Genomic DNA, 18,144 nt, shown 5'->3' with positions numbered 1-18,144 from the left:
TTCGTGCTGATTTTTTTCCCTCCTGTTTTTCTGAGTAATTTTTTTCCTGAATTATTGAGAACCTCCAACCTGCAAGTGACTCCCATATTTTCAGCAGTCTCCTGATCGTCTCTTGAGTCACCATGTAGCCAGCCTGAAAGCATTTCAAATGCATCATCTTGTATCCATGGAGCATGCCATATCTGTCCAACTGATCCTGGAGAAACAGTAATATGTCTGTTTGTCCTTCTGAAAAACCACAAAGTCCTCCGGTGCCTCCCTAAAGTTGACAAACTAATGGTAATACCATCTATGTGACTTAAGGACAGGACTATCTCCCAGTGTCTTAAACCCAGATCAAAGTAAAACTTGATTAAACTATTTTTTTTTAAGTGAGTGCAGTGTGCTTTCGTAATACAGGAGCTATACAAAAAAAAAAAACAAAACAATATATAGAGTGTAGTCAAACAGTAGAGAAAAATTGTTGTGAACATGTGTCACTTTAACAGCTATTTCCCATTCTGCAGTGGAAAAATATAACCTCCAGACCTCTTCTCACATCCTTCCTTCCTCACTGGTAAAATATTCACAATAACAACCTGATTGTGTGAGCCCTAGCATATATCAAGCACAATTTAATTTGAGATATTGAAGGATTAGTTGTATTTAATTCATATTGCAATTATTCTATCTATGGAGGTCAAATATTAAATGGTGTCATGGTAAATGGAAAATTAAAATTGCTTAAATAAAATCCAATCTAATTTGTCAAATATTTTTTTATATATATATGTGTGTATATACTGTATATATATATATATATATATATATATATATATATATATATATATATATATATATGTATACATATATATATTATATATATGTATGTATTTCAGCCCAACAAATAAAAATGGTGGAATACAAGAAGAAAGTCTGAGGAAAAAGTAGTAATTATAAATTAACTAATATATATACAATATGTATTATACTATGAGACTTATATCTTTATGAATCAACACTTAGCTGCCCGCTACATTTTTTTGCTATACAATTGTATTACAATGTGTAAAATATGCCTTAGCAGTTGTTATATTTCAATGTTTAATTTTCAGCGCTACTTGATTTATTTTGAAAAATATACCCGGATGTGGTACTCACTTTGTGGTCTTTGGGATCGTTTGGGTCCACTTTGCCATAAATAATATATTTCACATTTTGGAACAAAAAAAAACTAGGATATGTGATCGTTTTAATAGGATTTGTATTTTATTTGTTTATTTATGTATTTTTTTTTACCGGAAGCAGCGTTGTTTTCCGGTTCCGTGGGCGCCAAACAAGAAAACGTGACGTTCTTTACCAGTGAAGAGAGCGAAGGTAGGTGTGTCACTTGACATAAACATAACTTTAATGACTTTTACTGGACTGTTGTGTCACTGAACTTCAACTTATGGTGAGTTGCGTCCAATTTACTGTTGACGTAAAAGTTAACGGCACATATAACGTGTATACGGTGTTATTGTAAAGTTTGATTCGAGTTTCAGAGTTCTGTTTACTCTGGTTGTCAAAATACAGTAACATAGCCACCTGTGGATCAAATGTGCTGTAGTAGCAGGTATAACACATTTAACTGTTAAATAAATAAATAAATAAATAAATACATAACACTTAAGCACATTCACTTTTGTACTGAACCACAGTATTTGACTAAATATACTAACCATTGTTTTCCTTTACTCAGGTAATGGCAGGGATAATTGTGTAGTAAAGTACTTGCTCATTTTCATTTGGAAACGTTTTTTTTTACATCTGCATTTTTGTTGAAGATTAAACATTTGAAATCCTTTAATGAAATATAAAATATGTTGACTCGTTAGTGATAATGAACCTGTGTACTAGTACTAAGCTTTAATTTTTGGCACTTATGGTTTCAAAAATATCCATTCCGGTGTAATTTCACTAACTTGGTAGTATTTTTGCATTAACATGTTGTTATTATACTTATCTGTAGGTAAAACTATTACTAATGAACAAACTGTACTTTAATATTGTAGTTGGTCAAGGTGAAACATGTAATTTGCCAGTCACTTGCCAACCCACAGTGGAGTCTGCCTGAGACCAGATTCACAGTCAGGTAGAATAAACACAATGGGACACACAAAGGGAAACACCATGTTTGTATATTGTTTTTGTTTTTTTCAGGTGTTAAATTGACAGGAAGACCACAGTCATCCATGCAGAGAGCTGCTGAACTATCTTTGACTGGTTCTCTGAATTTCTGCTAGCCTTAGAGCACCGTGGCTCACCCCAGACCTTGAGGATGAGTAAGTGGGAAGACCGACTGAAGAAGGTTGAGCAACTCGCTCAGTCATTCCAGTGCAATCCTCTGACCACGCACTACAAACCTCGACTCTGGCCGTGCCAGCCCTCTTCAGTCTGGAAACTCTTCCCCCGTCAATGTCTGGCTGTCAGCTTCGCTCAAAGCTGCAAAGAGGTAATGTAAAACTTTGATGACACTGGACTGATATGTTATTCCTTATCTGAGATGTTTCATCCAGCTTGAACACTCCTCACTCTAAGGATCACTGCCGTTTATAACTCACATGCATTCATGGAATAAATGACTCTACATCACTTTACTAATATTAAAGTGAAGTTATGAACCTACTGTATATAGGATATTCAAAATATGAAACCAACATACAGTACATCAAAGCAAAGAGTTAGACCTAAGAAAAGATATATGTATTATAGCTCATTGTTCTTGACAATAGCCAAAGTCCATGGTGACCACATCCAAAAAAACAAGTCCATCCCCAACTGTATTCTAGCTGTAGTATTTTCCATATCAACACATGTTACAACCAGGTACCCTAACTGCAACACAACCATGACCAGAGTCAAAAGGAGCACTTGTCTAGGTGTATTTATTTACAAAATAATATTAAATAGGATATCTGAAGCAATCATGAAAGTGAAAACATAACAAAAGCATGAAAATGGCAGGCACTTCAGTTGGTGTGGAGACATGCCTCAGATGAGAGAGAGAGAGAGCCTCACACTGCAGAAGACCTGCTCTTATAGATAGTGGCTCCATCCTATGATTAGGATCCACACCTGGAACACATTAGGGAGAGGCAGAGAACAAGAGCAGCCAACAGAAAATATAGACGGGGAGAACTACATCACCCAGAGGTGGAAGAGGACGTAACAACACGTAATTACATTACATGTCATTTAGCAGAGGCTTTTATCCAAAGTGACCTACAATGGAATTGAGTACAGTCAGCCAGTGGTGGAGTCGAACTTGCGACCATGATGTATTTCGCACACAGGGTACCGGTCTTAACCACTGAACCACTCCACCCCGTAATTGTTACATGTATGCAACCAGAGAGCTCTTGTTTTGCTTTTGCTTTTTTGTTAGCAATTAAAAGTAAGATTCTCATTCAATACAATTTCTTTTTTCTGTTGTGGTATTCCAGTATGGATAATTCGTTTCCACCGCTTACATTTCTTGTGACTTTTTTTTTTTCCAGGCTGTACATGTTTTTGCACTTGAGAAAGAAAATGCAAGTCATGGTCAAAGGATCTACCTGGTTACCAGTTACACTGAGCTGTGGTTTTACTACAGGTAAATGGAATATATTTCCACTGCGAATCAAGACGATCATTTGTCTTAATAATGCTTTAATATCCGTTGATGTGGTTTGTCTATGTTTTCGCAGGACCTACACTCAGTCCCTGATGCATTGCTATGAGATAATTCCAGAGGGTGCTGTTTGTAAGCTTTACTTTGACTTGGAGTTCCACAAGCCCTCAAACAAAGGGGCTGATGGGAAAACCATGGTGACCTCTCTTATCCAGGTAGGATACATTTGTGTCTCTACTTTATGTTCAAATGTCCCGTCAAAAATACAAAACCATTAAGCTGTTTAGTTTATTATGTATAAAGCCAACAAATTATGATTTTTATTATATTATTTAGGAATCTATTTGATTATTTTATCAATTTATCTATGCATCTATACAATGTCAGAATATTCTACTATAATTCCACCTCAAATGATTAATGAAATGAAATTAATGAAATATTAATAGTTAAATACATTTTCGTTCAAGTGAAAAAATAAGAACTGTTAACAAAAACAACAAAATAAAGAGATGTACAGTAGATTAGTTTAGATTAGATAAGTTAATTTGGCCGTGTTACTTTTTACCTTACCTGCATATTTACCTGTGTGTGTTTGTTTTCAGTATATGTGTGACAAGCTAGTGGACATTTATGGGATTGAATGTGCTGCAAGAAATGTCCTCACTCTTGACTCCAGCACCAGAGAGAAGTTCAGTCAACATCTCATCTTCAATCTCCAAAATGCAGTTTTCAAAGACAACATACATGTTGGTATGGTAGTGTGCATGGACCCAAAGAAAACAGTTTTAATTTGTTTGTATCACATATATATATATATATATATATATATATTTATTTTTAAGGCAGGTTTATCCATGCGGTTCTTCAGCCAGTCCTGAGCAAAGCCAAAAAAGGAAGTTGCCCAGATGCTGGAATGAATTCTGAGGCAGAAAACTGTGAAAGACGGTTTGTTTTTCAGAACTGTGAATTCACGTATTGTAATTTATGTTATATCATTATAGTACATAAAATGATTCATTTTCATATTCTGAAAACAGAAGACATGCTGTCCCTGAGGCTGCTGCAAAGGATCTAAACAAGGTGGCTGAAAGTCCACAGACTAAGAGGCGTAAGCAGAAAGAGACAGACCTCAGCTTCCTACAGGTTAAAAACAAGGAGGGCCAAGACTGTCTCTTTGTTGATCTTGGTAAGCGAAACCTCAAGCTTCAGCTCCACCACCTACTTTGTAGTTGTGTATCCATAGATTACATTTGTAATCCCTAAAATATAGGTGTCTACACAAGGAACAGAAATTTCCGTCTCTACAAGTCATCAAAAGTGGGAATGAACGCTGCCTTCACTGTGGCAGATGACAACCAGTTTATTCCCAAACCTGAGAAAGGGATCTCTTCTGAGCAAAGCATTTTCTTGGCGTCCTTGGTCTGTAATGTTAGGTAATATATGGAGTTTATGTTTTCTGTAATATCAATGATGAATGGCCCTTAAACCACAGTATTATTACTGACATCATTACTGAATGTTAACAGTTTCACAGGTCAAAGAATTCTCACGTGGGACATCCCAGAAGCACAGGAAGACGTGAAGACGTGTGAACCTCAAAGCCAGCAAGAATCAGGCACGAATCCAGGTAACACTGCAATGACAACATAGGCGTTGCTATGAATTATATATGGCATTTGACATCATGTTTGAAAGAAACAGTTTTAATTATTGCTGCTCTTATTTTTTCCATCACATGCAGGCTCACTTATTGGCTGCCTCACGTCCCCTCATCAAGAAGTGGACAACTTTGTGTTGTCCCTGGTTAAAAAGGATGGGATTCATGGAAGTAAGTGTTTTTGTAAAACCTGTCCGAGTTTCTTTAGGTCAGTTTAACAGTCAAACATTCACTTCACAATGATTTAATCACATTTGTGCTTCTTTGTATTAACACAAGATCGGCATTATTAACTTTAAAAGCTGGTAAATGTGTTGTAGCCATCCATCCATTCATCTTCTACCACTTTGTCCTCCACATGAGGGTCACTCTACACTACATAAAGAGTAGAGTAAGAAATGTTTACTTTTTCAGAGGATTTCAGTTTTGTAAATTATGCTTCCATGTAAAGGAAAATTAAAAATTAAGCACAGCACAAATGAAAACATGGACACCAGCGTTGGTATCATTCAATAAGAGCCTGGTTGATGTGGCGTAGTCAATTCACTCATCTTGAGGCTACAAAATGGGAGTTCAGGATCTTATAGGTGATATCACCACCAGTTACCTCGCTTGTAGTTGAGAAAATGAAAAATGGATCCATCCATTTCTAAAAACTGTTCATCATCATTTACACATTACCAGTTTTTAGAATGTCATTAAAACAGAATATTAAAATGTAGTTTGTTTATATACTTCATTAGAAATGCATTATCTGTTTCGTCTCCTCAGGTATCAGACGATGGAATTACTTTGTCACGGAACAACTGCTCGTCTATGACATCGCTAAATACCGCTGGTGTGAAAATGTGGAAAAGTTTCATAAAAGCAACAACATTATGTAGGTAGAGCATGTTTTTAATGCACTGTAAGTTGTTGAGTTGAGTGTGACATACTTGTCTCGTTTGGTCTCATCCTCCTCTGCAGGATAGTTGTAGATCTCAAAGAGGAAGTGTGGTACCAGAAGTGTCACGATCCCGACTGCAGGAACTTCAGATCGTCAAGTATGTTCTAAAGAGCTGCTGAACAGGTATATTTTTTCCATTTAAAATAACTCAAAGGCACATAACACAACCTGACTCTCCCGTTTCAGGTTACCCACTGCCACAGGAGATCTGTTTGAGCTACATCATGACACTGGTTCGTTTGCTTTATTTCAACTAGAAGCCTCAATTATTGGGGCTTAATTCTGTCAGACTTCTGTTTATGTTCAGAGACAAATGTACAGCAACTTAAGGCCATGCCGTGTGTTCACTGACAGGATGAGGAGGACCAGGCTTACGTAATGGATGACGCTGGCAACATTGAACTTAGCCAGACACCAAAGCAGGCACAGCAGAGTGCAGTGTGTGCAGTGAAAGAGACTCCTGATGTCTGGGAAGACAGGCAGGATGATCAGGACTATTTAGAGAGCTTGGATGACTTTGAACAAACCAGCGGGGAGATCTCTGACCAGCTTCTCCTCAACTGCGTGGCAGAGTTTAATTCCCAGTAAAAGGTAAAGATATCTTGCACTGGCTGTGCAGCCTCAAATATTTTACTTTTATTATTATTATTATTATCAGTGTAACCCCCCCTTTAAGCTCACATACAGAGAATGGAGGCTGCTGTTTTAATGAATGATTAGTGAATGACAATGTGACAAAATATTAAACATAAATCAGCATCATAAATGCCGTTAATGCTGCTTAGAACAGCATTAGTGTTAAGATTAATCAAATGTTCATAAGTGATAAGGGGGGCCTAAAACAATAACATAAATAATGTTTATATATACAATCTATAATACTTGTATTACAATGAAAAACAGTTTTTCACCTAGGAATATATATATACATATGTATATATACACATATACATGTGTGTATAAAGACAAAAAAAACGTACGGCCACGTTTAGAAGAAAGTATTTATTTGGTACAGTTGACAAATATAGATATAATTTGTTACTCCAGCACAAAACTGCACTGTTGCCCTTCTCATATCATCTCTAACAAAAAGCTAAACAATAACAATATGGCTTGATCTGTCAATCCTTGACATGATTGGATGTGTGTGTGTGTGTATTGAGCAGAAACAACATAAAACACAATAAAGCCTTTAGTTTAACAGCTGAAATGCTGTTCCGTTGCTCACAACATTCGTGGTTTCATGGACCATCGCTTACAGTTGACATGAAATGCTCACAAGGACATGGAAACGGTTATTTTAAAAACTGGGCAATTTATGTCACGCGATAACAACTTTAAAACATAATTCCACTTGATACTCGTGAATCATTACAATGATAGAATGCACCTTAATTGTTGCGGCTTGTGGCACTATGGTTTGAAAGGAGCAGCTGCATGTACACCGATGTAACATTTAATATTTCCCATGCATTGTTCAAAGAAAACAAAACCGTCAAAAAGCACACATCTGTTTAGCAACATGGTTCCCAGTTGGCTTTTAACTACATTGTGCACTGGAACAGGTTAATCAGTCCTTCAGCACTGAGAAACAAGGGAATGCAGGGAATAAAGATACAGATTATCGGACGTGATCCTCTGTACCACACAAATTTTCAGCAGACACACTATTTACAGCTCATCAGCTCAGTAGTTAACCGAAACATTAAATAGTCTGGTATATAAATAGTTAGTGTTGGTTATGCTGTGTCTCAATTCAAGTATGGCAATACACAAATACATTTTAGGTTGGATAGTAAATTAATTTATTGTAATTTTACTGGTATACATTTTTTTATATAAGTGAAAAATGTTGCTAATCCCAACAGCCTATGGCATCCACTGCTTTGCTGTCTTGTTCTCTTGACCTAACCGCCTGACAACCAAGCCAAACATGCACAAACGCTCCCAGTGTCTTAAACATGACATTTAAACAACATTTGAAGGCAGCAAAATTACCCAGATGGTGTACTTAAAAATATAAAATAAATTATCTGGACAAGCCTCAGTCACAAAGGTCATCATCTTGGCTACAAAGTGGATAAAGACATGGTGACATGTATACATATACAGTATATATATTTTATTTTTAATTATTTTTATTTATGTGTGAATTTCACAGATAGTGGTATCATTTCTGGGTCATGGGAAAAGAGGCACTCACAGGAAACTCAAGTGTTATTCTCTTTTATGTCAAGCTTGATATTTTGGCAGTCAACAATTGAGATCAACTGTTATGACCATTGTTTTATAAAAGAGCATAATGGCCATGACTGGTTCATGACCCTGTGGAAAATTTAAATACATCTGTGAACACAATGTACTTCAAGTGGACTACCTGCAGTATCTGATTTGAGACACAACAAACTTGAAAATATTTTTAGGATTTTATAACGGTTGTTTTGACACCCAAGAAAACCTGAGACAAACGTTTACAGAGACTTTTCTAGTAATATATTAAAAGCTTTGGGCAGTTAAGGCATGGGTGTGTCATAGTTCCCATTTTTCCTCCGTATGTGTAACCCTTATAATATAAGTTCAATTTAATTAAATACAATTTAATTTATTTATACCAGTAAAATGTCTTGGTCTGAAATATTGTTACCATATTTGCCAGAACAGAAAAAGTTGAGCTGTACAATCAATAAACGAAGTGGACACGATACATACGTCAATCTGAGCATAATTATCCAGTTTGTTTGCGAAGGTCTCCACAACATTGCAAAGACTGTCACTGGCAATGAAAGAAATCAAGTAAAAGCCCCTTCACCAGAACGTTTTACTTCTGGCTGTGTACTCTAAATGATTGACAATAATGAGCTAAATCACCATCTCCTTAAAGGACTCCTCAAACCCAGCTCACATCTTAATTTTGGCGTAAAGTTCATCGATCTGTTCTCTGAAGCGGTTCCGAAGCTCTGCTCTCTTGGCCTTCAGGGTCGGTGTCAGGAGGCCGTTCTGGACTGAAAACATCTCAGAATGTAATGCGATGTCTCTCACCTGTCGAGAAAACAACATGCGTAAGAATCAAAGATAATAAGTGAAAACAGTTGTTCACATGGTTTAATGTCAGTTTGTTAAATCAATGAATGGTCAACAAACTCTGAGTTTACTGTCAAATATTAACACGTTACCTGCATTTATCTAAACAACTAGCACAGTGGTTGGCGGTTGATAAATAGATTTTATTCAGGAAAGAAACAAAAATGAACACTTAATGGGCAACGGTAGCTCGGTGGTAGAGTGAGTCGTCTTTCAACTCAAAGGTTGTGTATGTGCTTGTGCAAGACACCTAACCCCATGTTGCGCTTGACGGCTGTGCAGGCAGCATGTGAATGGGTGTGAAAGATGAGTGATAGAAAATGCACATGGATGCGCTGTATGAAAGTGTGAGTGAATGGCAGAACTGTAGTAAAGCACATTTGAGAGTGGTCATCAAGACTAGAAAAGTGCTATAAAAGAATGCTTTTTTTAAAAAAAAACAAAACAATTATTAACAATTAAAATGGCATGATGGTCATGAAGAAACACAATTCCAACGTGTTTTCCAGCGAGTCAAAAACACAAACACATCAAAAGAATTCAGATGCTAACAAACCGGAGCAGGTTTCAAAGTTTTGTCCGTCAGCAAAACTGCAGTGAGAGCTTTGGAATAAAAAAGTGCATCTAAATGCATCAGGATTTGTATGTTTTTAGGTCTTCATGACCATGTTGTTGCAATAAAGGCACTTCATTTGACTGCTTTTTCATATTCATCATTCCAGTCATTGACTAATAATATAAGCTCTATTGTGAAGATGGGAAAGTAGGACTTATTGGATCAAGTTCTTTATTATATTCTTGTTGAATTTGTTTGCTATTTCCAGACCAAAAGCAGCAGAATTAAATACACTGCAACTATTTTATAAAACATGGGTGTGAATTACCTGTTCAAAAGACTTGAGACCTGCTTCTTTGCCCAACCTGAGGAGGTCCTCCAGAATAGCAGCCTTCACCTCCTTAGAAAAAAAAAGAATGACAAGTTTAGACTTTTGTCAGAAGAAAAAAACAGGGTGCTACACAGCTGACGGTAAAATAGAAATCTAACCTTCATTTTGCACAGTTCAGAGTAGGATCCTTCAACCCCTTTGTTTTTAGCCCACACTGGTAAAAAGTCAGGATCAGTCACGACTATCGCCACCAAGCAGGCCTGAAAATATAATTATCAAATGATCAAAGAACAAATGCTATGCTTCAGTCTTGAGCAGAGCAGGAATCTGATCCTCACCTGTAAGCTTTCACCATAAACAAATATCTGGGCCACTGCATCACAACGACTGTAGACGGTTTCTATTTTCTCAGGGGCAATGTATTCTCCCTGTGCCAGCTTGAAAATGTGCTTCTTTCTGTCGATGATCTTCAGAGTGCCATTCTGTTAGAAAGCAGAAAAGATGAAAAGTCGCACCTGAGACCCAACTCCACCATGATATTGATAGGACTTTCTAACACAAATATATACATATATATGTATATATATACATGTGTGTGTGTATATATACATATATATGTATATATACGTGTATATATATTCAGCTTATGCTGCTTACAGGGAGCCATTTCCCGATGTCTCCTGTATGCAGCCACCCATCTTTGTCGAGTGCTTCAGCTGTTTTCTCTGGGTCTTTCAAGTATCCTTGGAATACGTTTGGTCCTTTCACACACACCTGGTGTTACAGAGGTAACAAAAAGACACATTAGCTTGATGCTTGAAAGAGTGACCACTGACCACAATTTTGATTGCTTTTGTACAATTTCTTAAAATAGAATTTGAAAAAGTTGTGTGTATTCTTATAAAAACATAACTGAACCTTGAAGGTTTTTGAAACGTGCTTGTGCATTTGATCTTGACCCTGCTCTTTGTTGTTGCTAAAAATGTGCTGGCCCTATTCTGTGTAAATGAAGGATTATGTCTCAAACATGAACATTGCGACTCTTCTAAATGCATTTAGCATCACCTGCATGATCAAAATGATACACCTTTATTTGTGTAAAAAGTCAAACCAAACTCCTCACCTCTCCCTCTCCATTGACTGCCAGGTAATTCATTTCTGCCACATCCACCAGTTTGACAGCGTTGCAGGGCAGAGGAGGCCCGACGTGACCTGACGACACAGAGCAGTTACAGTTCACTTACAGTTTACACAGATCCTTTTAATACACCAGAATAAAGAAGCTCTACCTGCTGTCCAGTCTCCAGGCATTGACATATTGCAACCAGCTGTACATTCAGTTTGACCATAGCCTTCATAAAACTACAAAAACAAAGAAAAACGTCGTAGCATACATTGAAACAAAAACTGTAAAACAGTGCGTGAGATGTTGATGGGCTCACCTGACAGCCCAGAGCAGCTCGCAGGAATGTCAAGATGGTTGGCGACACCGGCGCTGCTCCTGTAATCATGAGTCTCACGCGACCGCCCAGACTTGCCTGTGATGTGTGACGCACAAGTTACACGACTAATTGAACTTTTAAAGGAATAATAATAATAATAATAATAATAATAAAGTTGTCCCACAATAGAATGTAAACAGATTTATCAGTCAGTGCAACAGTGAGTTAGGAAACAGTTACAGCAGCAGTGCTCATGGGACCAAACACCATGCAAAGCTACCATAAATAGGCTGCGGTGAATCAAAAAAACAACAACAACCCACGACATCTTTACAGATTGTGTCACATTTACCTGCACTTTTTTAAAGATGAGTTTGTCCCACATGCTGTCTTTTCTGACCACACCATTTTTCATCTCCGCCTCCTTCCTCCTGAAGGCAAAATCGAGCACCCACCTCTTCAGCGGTGTATTTGCCTGACTAAATACCTGTAAGGAAAGTTTGTATTTGTAAGCCAGCCACTGAGTCAACACATTTTTACTTTTTAATTAAAACATGACAGAGGAGAAATGGCACAAGAACAGTCAGCGAGTAGTTCAGTCATATTCCCGAGAAAACAAAGCAGTAGACTTGACTAATATGTAAACATTTATGGACAAATCAACATTTAAATACCTTATCAAACATGCGGTTTAGCAGACGTGGGACCACGGGAAACACCGTTGGTTGCAGTGTTTTCAAATCATCCATCAAAAGTCGAATGTCTCCTTGAAAGTAGCCGATTCGAGCCCCATGGATGAGGATGACACCCTGATGAGGACAGAGCTGCTTATTTCAAGGAACATGCGACATTTAGGCCACTAGGAGGCACTGTTGTTGCACTCAGAGACACCACACTTCCATAGTTACCTCCACGGAAGTGAGTACGTTTTTACCCATCATTCTGTTTGTTGGTTTATTTGTTTAAACAGAAAGTACTAAACTGATTCTCACCAAACCTGATCCTGTTCAATTTCGGTGCAGATGTTGATCTCAAACACCTGTATAAAACATTTTTAAAATGGAAACATCTGCATAAAAGAATAAGCTAAAAACAAACTACTTGATCAAGCTTTTGAGTCCAACATAGGAGTTTTGCATGCTCAAATTGCATTACTCAAAAATGATTGAAATACACCGAAAGCTAGGTATTAGGTTAAAAAAAATCACAACAGCATGCAGTTAGACAAAAATCTTAAAGCTGTAGTGTGCGACTTTTTGAATATAAACAAATGCCTGTTACGTTAAAGCCATTACTAAATGAGTTTACACAATGTCGATTAAGAGAATTAGGTCCACATGACTGCATTTCTCAGGATAGGGGCGTAAAGAACCATGTGTTGCCCGTTGACATTGCCGCCTTACACACAGGAAGTCATTCATTCTATATCAAGACTAATGCAGGCAAGGAGGAGGCACAACAAGAATATTTCTCCAGTAAAACAAGACAGCTGCAACAGGTGGAAGACAAAGGTTCTTTAAGTAGTGCCAAAAAAACCTGGAGGTTTAGCAGTTGGACAGGGTAAACAATGTAGAAAATGTGCAATTGCGCTTTAAATTAAAAGAAAATGGTTGATCTGCTACTTAAACTCGTTTATCAATAAGGTCTGAAAACACATTTAAAAACACCAGACCCAGGACTCCGTCTGGAGGGACCTGCTGTGACTTGTTTCGTCACACTTCTGAGTCTTTAGCTTGAGGTTTGATTTTAATTATGCAAAGAATGCATAAAGGTATGAAAGGTAAACAAGTCCATGCCGTACCTGTACAACTCTCTCAAACATGTGAGCTAGGGGGAGATAGGATACGTGAATGTCATGGAGGCTCAGCATGCAGTGGACCTGTGGGGGACACACAAAACACAACACATGCACATATGCAGGTCAAAGCCAGGTGTACTGTACCTCCACCACCCTCTCAAACATATGGGCCAAAGGGAGGAAGGAAATGAGCACATCTGTACAGCTGGGCCTCAGTGAGGCCTAGGCGACACCGCGTGAAGACGGGAGGACGACGGGAGGACAGGAAAATGTAAATAGGTCAGACTGGTTCACACAGGCTTTAAGAAGTTAGAGGAAAGACTCGTATTTTATTAGTTCTCATGAACGCAAAATTAAAAAAAACTGTCAAAGGATCATTTTCTCTGAAGTTAAGAGAGGACTCGATGCTTTACATAAAAACATAATTAACTAGAGGAACGCCTCAATAATGACATGCTGCATCATCCTTTCAATACATTCAAATTCAATTGACATATTGTAATATTGAGGCACTAAAAACTAACCCTCCCTAAAATCCCATATCATTTATAGTCATGTACAGAAATAATACTGTATTGACATCCAGTTTGTCTCTGTTGTGTACACAAGACAGTGTGACATGACCAAAATAAACATGTAAATAAATAAATAAATAAGACAACACCTCTGGCACATGCAGTAATGAGTTGAGGTCAATCAAACATTTGCACGCAATTCTTCTTACAGTAACACTGTTTGAAAAGATGGACAGATGGACAGCTAGAAAAGTGGGAACATAATAATTCTAAAGAAAAAAATATAGAAACATCCACCTTGATTAATAAAGTACCAGTAAACAGTGTAAGAAATGTCATTTACTGTATCTTTAGGTTGTGGTTTCCGCCGTTATGTTTGTTTACCTGTGTTACTCTCAGGAAAGCTGCAGTGTTGGCGATTACATTTCCATGAGTAAGCATTGCACCTTTTGGGTTTCCTGAAAAGCAGGGAAAGTTTATGATTTTAAGTTGCATAAAAATAATAATAATAATAATAATACTAAAAAAAAAAAGTTGAAGTTACAACAAGTTGTGTAATTACCTGTGGTTCCAGATGTGAAGCAGATCAACGCAAGATCCTGGGGTCTGGGCGGCTGTAATCAGAGCACACATCTAAACTGACGCACAAGCCTACAGTACGAGTGAATTAGAAGTGTGCAGGGTGCAAAACCCTCGCACATTGTCCAGCTGCTTTATGAACACTGAACAAAGCTGATTCTCATTTCTGTAAGAATAAAGAGCCCCTTTTATAGGTAGTGTAAATGTATCATATGAAGTGCTGATTCTATACTCACCAGTGGTTTCTGGAGGTTGGCTTCACCCAAGGCCTGGAAAATACACAAACCATGCAGTGAGTTGTTTGCATGTCTGCAGGAAGTCCTGATAATAATCACGCTGTGAACACGCAGCCCTCCAGGGACCTCATTTCAAATTAGTTCAAACCAGACCATGAGTGAATATTGGTGAGAATAACCAGAGCTTCAGCTACTTTTCCAAAACATTATGTAGATAGATTAGCCACATGGCGGTGTAGTGGTTAGCACCATTGCCTTGCAGCAATAAGACCTGGGTAGACGACATGGTCGGAAAAAGGGCTAATCTGCATGAAGTTTGCATGTTCTTCTGGTTCTCCAGCTTCCTCCCACAGTTCAAAAACATGTAGAGGTTAATCAAACACTCCAAACTGCCTGGAGGTGTGAGAGTGAACAGTTGATCGTCTCTGTGTGTTGGATCTGTGATGGACTGGTGACCTGTCCAGGGTTTACCCCGCCTTTCGCCCTGTGTCAGCTGGGACTGGCACCTGTGACCCGTGACCCTCATGTGGAGGGTAAAGCAGTAGATGATGGATGGATGGACTGGTTGTTAAAGCACAGGCGATACAAATTGTAAAGCATAGACAAACTAAAATAGTTGACATTAGTGTTTTAATCTCACCTCAAAATCTTTCAAACTCAGAACCTCAACGCCGCAGTCCCGTCCACGTTCCACCAGGCCGCTGTCAAGCACCTCCATGAGCACGATCGTCTTCACTGTTCGCCCGTTCCCAATGACACAGTCCAGAATTATGTGAGCCTTTTCAGGTACGTCACAGATCACTGTTGACATTTCGGCTGAAAAACAGATTTGGGATTAGTCGGACGCTCGGATTATATCAGTGTCCTCGATCTAAACAGCTGCAGGTGGTGTTTAGTAAATGTGTGAAGGTGCCCTTTTTTGTGTACCTTTTTCAATAATGTAGTCGATGGCTTCTGTGCCGAGCGTGTCGTACAGAGGGACCACTACCAACGAGTATGTGTAACAGGCCAGCTCTGAAATGGTCCACTGACAAAGAAGACATAAACATTACAAGCAATCCATCCATCCATGACTCGATATTTTTGTAGTATTTTTACAGTTTGCATTAGGAGACTGTCTGGCTCAGCATGCAGGAGACTGGACACATTTTCTGACAATTTAACTAGAGAAAACATTCAGTCAAATGTCAGCAGTGACATCTACAATCTCACATAAAGCCCCTGTGGACAATTTTAGACCAGTACCTAGACTTAGTAAGTCTAAAACCAATACCAACATTAGTCTAATACAGTCATTTTAGTCCATTTATGAAGTATGAAGCTGTTAAAAACACTTTTGTGCTGAGTCATTTCAAAGATATCATTCTCCAACTGTGTAAAAAAAAAATATATATATTATTCTCCACAAAAAGAAGAAATAAACAGCCCAAACATGACTCAGCTAAAATGCTTTTGCTGATTTGTATTTACATTTTTACAGTCAGTGCACAGTGAAGCATGAGATATATAGGATTTTTGGAGTGTATCGGATTTTCCATTTTTATCGGTCTGATATGTGATCCAGTGATTTAGATCAGTATCGGACTGATACTGACCGATACCATACTCAGACTTAAGTCCGAGGATCTTAATTTCAATTATGTTGCCAATTTTTTAGTTGCCAAAATGTTTTCAAATGTAAAATACAGATTTCTTAAATTAATTGGTCAAAGGGGGAATGGATGTCTTTGGAATCAACAACCAGTTTTGTAAAAGATTGAAAATTTCAACTTTTCTTTTTCTTTAGTTTTTAGTATTCCCCAAACTCATGAAACACATACAGATTTAAAATCTAGCAACATTATGTTGATTGTCATTCTCCACATGATTAATAATAAAAAAACTGATTTAAAGCATCAATTGTAGCCGATCAAATAACAGCAAAACATTATATTGTCTTTAATGGGAGTCCTGAGTGTCTGGCCTGCTTATTTTAGGGGCTGAAAAGTTCTTTTGACACACTCATTAAAAACATTTACCTCAGGCCTGTTCTGGGAAAAAACACCAATGTACTTGTCTCCTGTGTGAGAGTGTCCTTTGTGAAGGAGAGCAGAACCGATATGCTCCGCTCTGTCTGACACCTGTGCAAAACAACATGACCGGAAGTGAAGTGTAGTTACATACACGGAGAGAGGACATGGGTCGATTCAATACCTCTGGTCTGCATCTCACCTCTTTGTAAGACAGCCAGTCGTACGGCTGGTTTGGTTTTCTGGATCCCAGGCACGGTCCATTATCTGTGAGGGTAAACAACGCTGACATTTATCTGCATTCACAGATTCAATCTTATGTCTTTCATGTTTAACTGATAGAAACAGCACTCACTTGACACCCTGAGCCCCCGCTGGAACACCTGGTACATGGTGTGAGCGTCATCGTAGAAGTGCGTCATGTGTTCGTGACTGTCGTTCAGGGCGGATCTTCGAGCAAGTTCGTCACCCTGCGAAGAACAAAACTCGATAAAACGTCCTCAACCATTTTTCTGTAACATCACACATGTGGAAGGACAGTTGTGGTTTGTGCTTAAACGATGAAGAGGAAATGGAGGCAGTGGCTGGTGCAAGACCTACAGAGAGATGTTAGTCATTTGATTTATATTTTGATTGCGATATTTGTTGAGAAATTTGTGCCTTTCTTTCACAAACTAATTCCACTTAGGCTGACATGAAATGTCGGTCCACAGTTTCAATTCCTCTTCTTTATTATGTTTAAATTATGCAGAAAACGGGCCACATTGTCACATTCAATAATTAACCAAACAGTTTGGACATCACCTTGGACATTTCATCTTTTGAAAATACTGATTACTTAAAGAAATAACTGAGCAATAATTCCAAAATGAACAGAAATTGTTGGCTATCACTAGATATTTTTAAAAGACTCAACTCGTCGGACTAGCTCCTTTTTTTATTCCACCCTGTGTTGTGTTTTATTGTTACAAGCATCTCTTTTCTTTTTAAATTGTATTTTCCTTTTATTGTGAAGCTGCAATCCTTGTACAAAGGGTGCTATACAAATAAAAAAAGTATTATTTGTATTTTCATTTTTACCCTGCGCTAAGAAAACTGTGGGTCTTGAATTGTTGTGAAACTCTTCAGCCATTTGTGTCTCTTCTATTTTCTTAACGATAAATGTGCAACTACATAACACAAGAATGCATTTCATTTATCAGTTGATGTTAATTATTCAGCATCATCATCATCAGTCAGTGTTAAAACACACTCTTGTGGAAACCTTTAAGCTCCTTGAAGTTCACATTAAATCTTTGGTGTGTCATTAAGGAGCCATACGTTACAACCTATAAGCCTTTACCAACATTAACTACAAGAT

The 18,144-nt window shown here is 37.9% G+C and overlaps 2 protein-coding genes across 6 annotated transcripts in view; one reads left to right on the top strand and one right to left on the bottom strand.

The window, feature by feature from the left end:
- The first annotated feature begins 1,305 nt into the window (after window positions 1-1,305).
- On the top strand, window positions 1,306-7,467 carry primpol (primase and polymerase (DNA-directed)). 3 transcript variants are annotated; one of them, XM_044028120.1, is made up of 14 exons: window positions 1,306-1,356; window positions 2,182-2,473; window positions 3,519-3,613; window positions 3,708-3,846; window positions 4,237-4,384; window positions 4,477-4,579; window positions 4,672-4,820; window positions 4,905-5,067; window positions 5,161-5,261; window positions 5,376-5,462; window positions 6,063-6,171; window positions 6,258-6,334; window positions 6,424-6,470; window positions 6,592-7,467. In XM_044028120.1, the coding sequence occupies exons 2-14, from the start codon at window positions 2,300-2,302 to the stop codon at window positions 6,823-6,825; spliced, it is 1,626 nt and encodes a 541-aa protein (XP_043884055.1). In that variant the 5' UTR covers window positions 1,306-1,356; window positions 2,182-2,299; the 3' UTR covers window positions 6,826-7,467. The 3 variants fall into 3 exon arrangements, with proteins under 3 accessions (XP_043884055.1, XP_043884056.1, XP_043884057.1); XM_044028121.1 differs by lacking the exon at window positions 1,306-1,356 and adding an exon at window positions 1,363-1,432; XM_044028122.1 differs by lacking the exon at window positions 1,306-1,356 and adding an exon at window positions 1,847-2,113.
- The window catches only part of acsl1a (acyl-CoA synthetase long chain family member 1a), a 24,228-nt gene continuing 13,308 nt past the window's right edge, over window positions 7,225-18,144 (bottom strand). For 2 of the 3 annotated variants that reach the window (XM_044028116.1, XM_044028119.1), the window contains exons 3-21: window positions 17,140-17,254; window positions 16,987-17,051; window positions 16,794-16,895; window positions 15,703-15,802; window positions 15,416-15,591; window positions 14,776-14,808; window positions 14,523-14,574; window positions 14,345-14,418; window positions 13,449-13,526; window positions 12,322-12,456; window positions 12,000-12,134; window positions 11,648-11,743; window positions 11,495-11,567; window positions 11,329-11,417; window positions 10,863-10,979; window positions 10,544-10,687; window positions 10,364-10,465; window positions 10,203-10,274; window positions 7,225-9,276 (exon numbers count right to left, since the gene is read on the bottom strand). In XM_044028116.1, the coding sequence (XP_043884051.1) occupies window positions 9,136-9,276; window positions 10,203-10,274; window positions 10,364-10,465; window positions 10,544-10,687; window positions 10,863-10,979; window positions 11,329-11,417; window positions 11,495-11,567; window positions 11,648-11,743; window positions 12,000-12,134; window positions 12,322-12,456; window positions 13,449-13,526; window positions 14,345-14,418; window positions 14,523-14,574; window positions 14,776-14,808; window positions 15,416-15,591; window positions 15,703-15,802; window positions 16,794-16,895; window positions 16,987-17,051; window positions 17,140-17,254 (1,899 nt within the window). In that variant the 3' untranslated portion in view covers window positions 7,225-9,135. Of the gene's footprint in view, window positions 9,277-10,202; window positions 10,275-10,363; window positions 10,466-10,543; window positions 10,688-10,862; window positions 10,980-11,328; window positions 11,418-11,494; window positions 11,568-11,647; window positions 11,744-11,999; window positions 12,135-12,321; window positions 12,457-13,448; window positions 13,527-13,589; window positions 13,668-14,344; window positions 14,419-14,522; window positions 14,575-14,775; window positions 14,809-15,415; window positions 15,592-15,702; window positions 15,803-16,793; window positions 16,896-16,986; window positions 17,052-17,139; window positions 17,255-18,144 lie in introns of all 3 variants that reach the window. The other variant, XM_044028118.1, reaches the window with a different exon arrangement.

The sequence above is a fragment of the Solea senegalensis genome, linkage group LG6, assembly GCF_019176455.1.
Source record: "Solea senegalensis isolate Sse05_10M linkage group LG6, IFAPA_SoseM_1, whole genome shotgun sequence".
NCBI classification, from domain to species: domain Eukaryota; kingdom Metazoa; phylum Chordata; class Actinopteri; order Pleuronectiformes; family Soleidae; genus Solea; species Solea senegalensis.
The sequence above is the reverse complement of the archived record's forward strand: the minus strand, read 5'-3'. Positions and strand labels throughout refer to the sequence as shown.

What these genes read in the sequence shown, in the direction of transcription:
- primpol (XM_044028120.1), top strand. Translation starts at nt 2,300, where the DNA reads ATGAGTAAGTGGGAAGACCGACTGAAGAAGGTTGAGCAACTCGCTCAG. An exon ending in GAGCTGTGGTTTTACTACAG is followed by an intron (nt 3,614 to 3,707) that starts GTAAATGGAATA and finishes ATGTTTTCGCAG; the next exon opens with GACCTACACTCAGTCCCTGA. An exon ending in CTGTCTCTTTGTTGATCTTG is followed by an intron (nt 4,821 to 4,904) that starts GTAAGCGAAACC and finishes CCTAAAATATAG; the next exon opens with GTGTCTACACAAGGAACAGA.